Source organism: Austrofundulus limnaeus, unplaced genomic scaffold (assembly GCF_001266775.1).
Source record: "Austrofundulus limnaeus strain Quisiro unplaced genomic scaffold, Austrofundulus_limnaeus-1.0 Scaffold1178, whole genome shotgun sequence".
NCBI classification, from domain to species: domain Eukaryota; kingdom Metazoa; phylum Chordata; class Actinopteri; order Cyprinodontiformes; family Rivulidae; genus Austrofundulus; species Austrofundulus limnaeus.
The window spans coordinates 27,489-29,661 of NW_013953580.1; the positions used below are offsets into that span (position 1 = coordinate 27,489).

Genomic DNA, 2,173 nt, shown 5'->3' on the forward strand with positions numbered 1-2,173 from the left:
ATATTTATACATTTTTTTCGTCTTTTTTCATTTATAGTTCTTCATTCACCCTGGTAGCATTGTTAATTTTTGTACCATGTTCGAATATTCAATAAAGGTTTGTTTAAAAACAAACAAACAAAAAAATAAAAAAAAAAACAACGGTTGCTGCTTTGGCAGCAATGAATTGTGGGTAATACACTTCACCAAAGTCCGTAAAAACAGAGACTTCGCAGAAGGGTGGAAATAGTACCCAAAATGGGCGGGGCGAAGGACGGATGTGCAGAATGTGGGACACACTATGCACTCAAACCCTTCAACATGAACCAACATTTGAAGTGCACGACGGTGGGAGTGTGGGTATTGGGCCAGAGTACTAAGCTCAGTGAATCCATGCTGCATGAGGGGGCACTGTTTCCACACACAGTGGAGCTTCATTGTGTTAACAAGAAGCAGCTTTCCCCTCCAGTATTAAAGGAAAATGATGAAGAAACTGTGAAGAAATTTAAAATTAGGAAGATTAGTACTGATGCTAAAAGCACAACACTATATTCTTTAGTTCTCCTTGTTGTAATGTTGACAGTGTTTAATCTATTATGTTTTGATTGAAATAGGTATAGTTACATGTCCGAAACATCTGTTACAACACATAATTAAACGTTGGGATGACATTAGCTGAGAATTTTGTCTGAATGCCTGTGATTCAGCCGTAGGTCAGCAGGGGGCGAGCGAAGGCATTGAAGAACCTGTATAAATAGATGGATTTCCTGGTTTTTCAGCCAGTATGGGTTTCCTGTCTGCAGGCGCAATAATAAACCCCACTCGATTACAGAATTCTGGTGTTGTGTGGTTTTCATTCCTCCTACAAATCATTTTATTTAACATTTGTGTTTATTATATCGACTTCAATTTATTGAATACGAATTTTCTTACAAAACTTTCATGAATTACCGGTATGTGGTTACAAGACGTAATGGATATAGTCAGCTCTCTATGTTTACTTTAGATGAACTTGACCATCATATTTGAAACGTTATTTGCAATTAGCGCTATTCAATTCTAAATTTAGAAAGCGCAAATCATCATTTGAAGAAATTAGTAAAACCCCTAAAGCGCACAGGAGTAATTTAGGTTCACAATTAGCGATTTTGTGCTTTAGGGGACTAGTGCCCACCACTGATTATATTACATTGAGCTCAGAACTGATCTGAACAATGCCAGTGATGTTTTCATGAGAAGTGAATCAGTGTTGAGCCTTTACCTGGTGAACAAACACGTTGTTCAGGTGATTGGTGAGGCGGCGGGCGAACGTATCCCTCAGCTCACAAAACAGGAGCTGCTGCTGAATCACAGCTTTCAGCTTGTCGTGGCCTACAGGAAGAAAACAGCCGTTTTATCTGACTCACTGCTCAGAACGACTACATGCAGTTAGTAATGGTTATGTTGAAAACGTAAACTGACCTGGGCGCAGAGCCACGTTCATACACTGCAGCAGAGCCTCCGAGGCGTTGATGCAGGCCTCGATTCCTTTAGGAGAGGTCAGGTCTCCCTCCTGCAGGGCCCTGATGTGTCCTTTTGACAAGTCCATGTAGTTCTACAAGACACAAGACACAGCAGCCTTAACTAACAGAGCACACAAATTAGTGGCTAAAAGCTAAATGTAGCCAAACTGTAGGTAAAAGGTACAATTAGCAAGACAGTCAAAGCTAAAAGGAGCATAAGATGACTAAAGAGCAACTATGCTGAATCAGATTTTAAAACACATCGTTTTAAAATTAAAACTTAATGTTTTTAAGAGTAAATTAATTAATCTTGCAAAGTACAAAATGTACAAATACTAAAAGTCATAACACACTACTCCAAATGGAGCTGAACGTTTAGTAAAGTGAATGATTAAAACAACAAACTATGCAGAACACAGAAGAAACTAAACAAATGTTAGGTTAAAGTCTGTGACATGCATATCCTTTAATACAAAGTCAAAGAAAACAACTTTAGATTTAAGAAACTTTGTATAATACATGACTTTACTTATTTTGTCACATAACTAATATGTTTTTTGTTGAAGTGGTCTCAAAATGGAACTATTTAAGAAAAGAAACTCTGGTTTCAGCTCAACAATCCTACCACGTTCAAAGTCAGTCAGCTTTTTTGCTTTTGCCATCAGGAGGTCTTGACAGTGTAAAGACTTGAC

The 2,173-nt window shown here is 38.1% G+C and overlaps 1 protein-coding gene across 1 annotated transcript in view; it reads right to left on the reverse strand.

Annotated features, from left to right (window-relative positions):
• Positions 1-2,173, reverse strand: part of exoc1 (exocyst complex component 1) — a gene marked incomplete in the record, with an annotated part of 25,541 nt that overhangs the window by 13,534 nt on the left and 9,834 nt on the right. Inside the window, 2 exon segments of the mRNA XM_014031113.1 lie at positions 1,241-1,350; positions 1,441-1,573. Coding sequence (XP_013886567.1) covers positions 1,241-1,350; positions 1,441-1,573 — 243 coding nt within the window.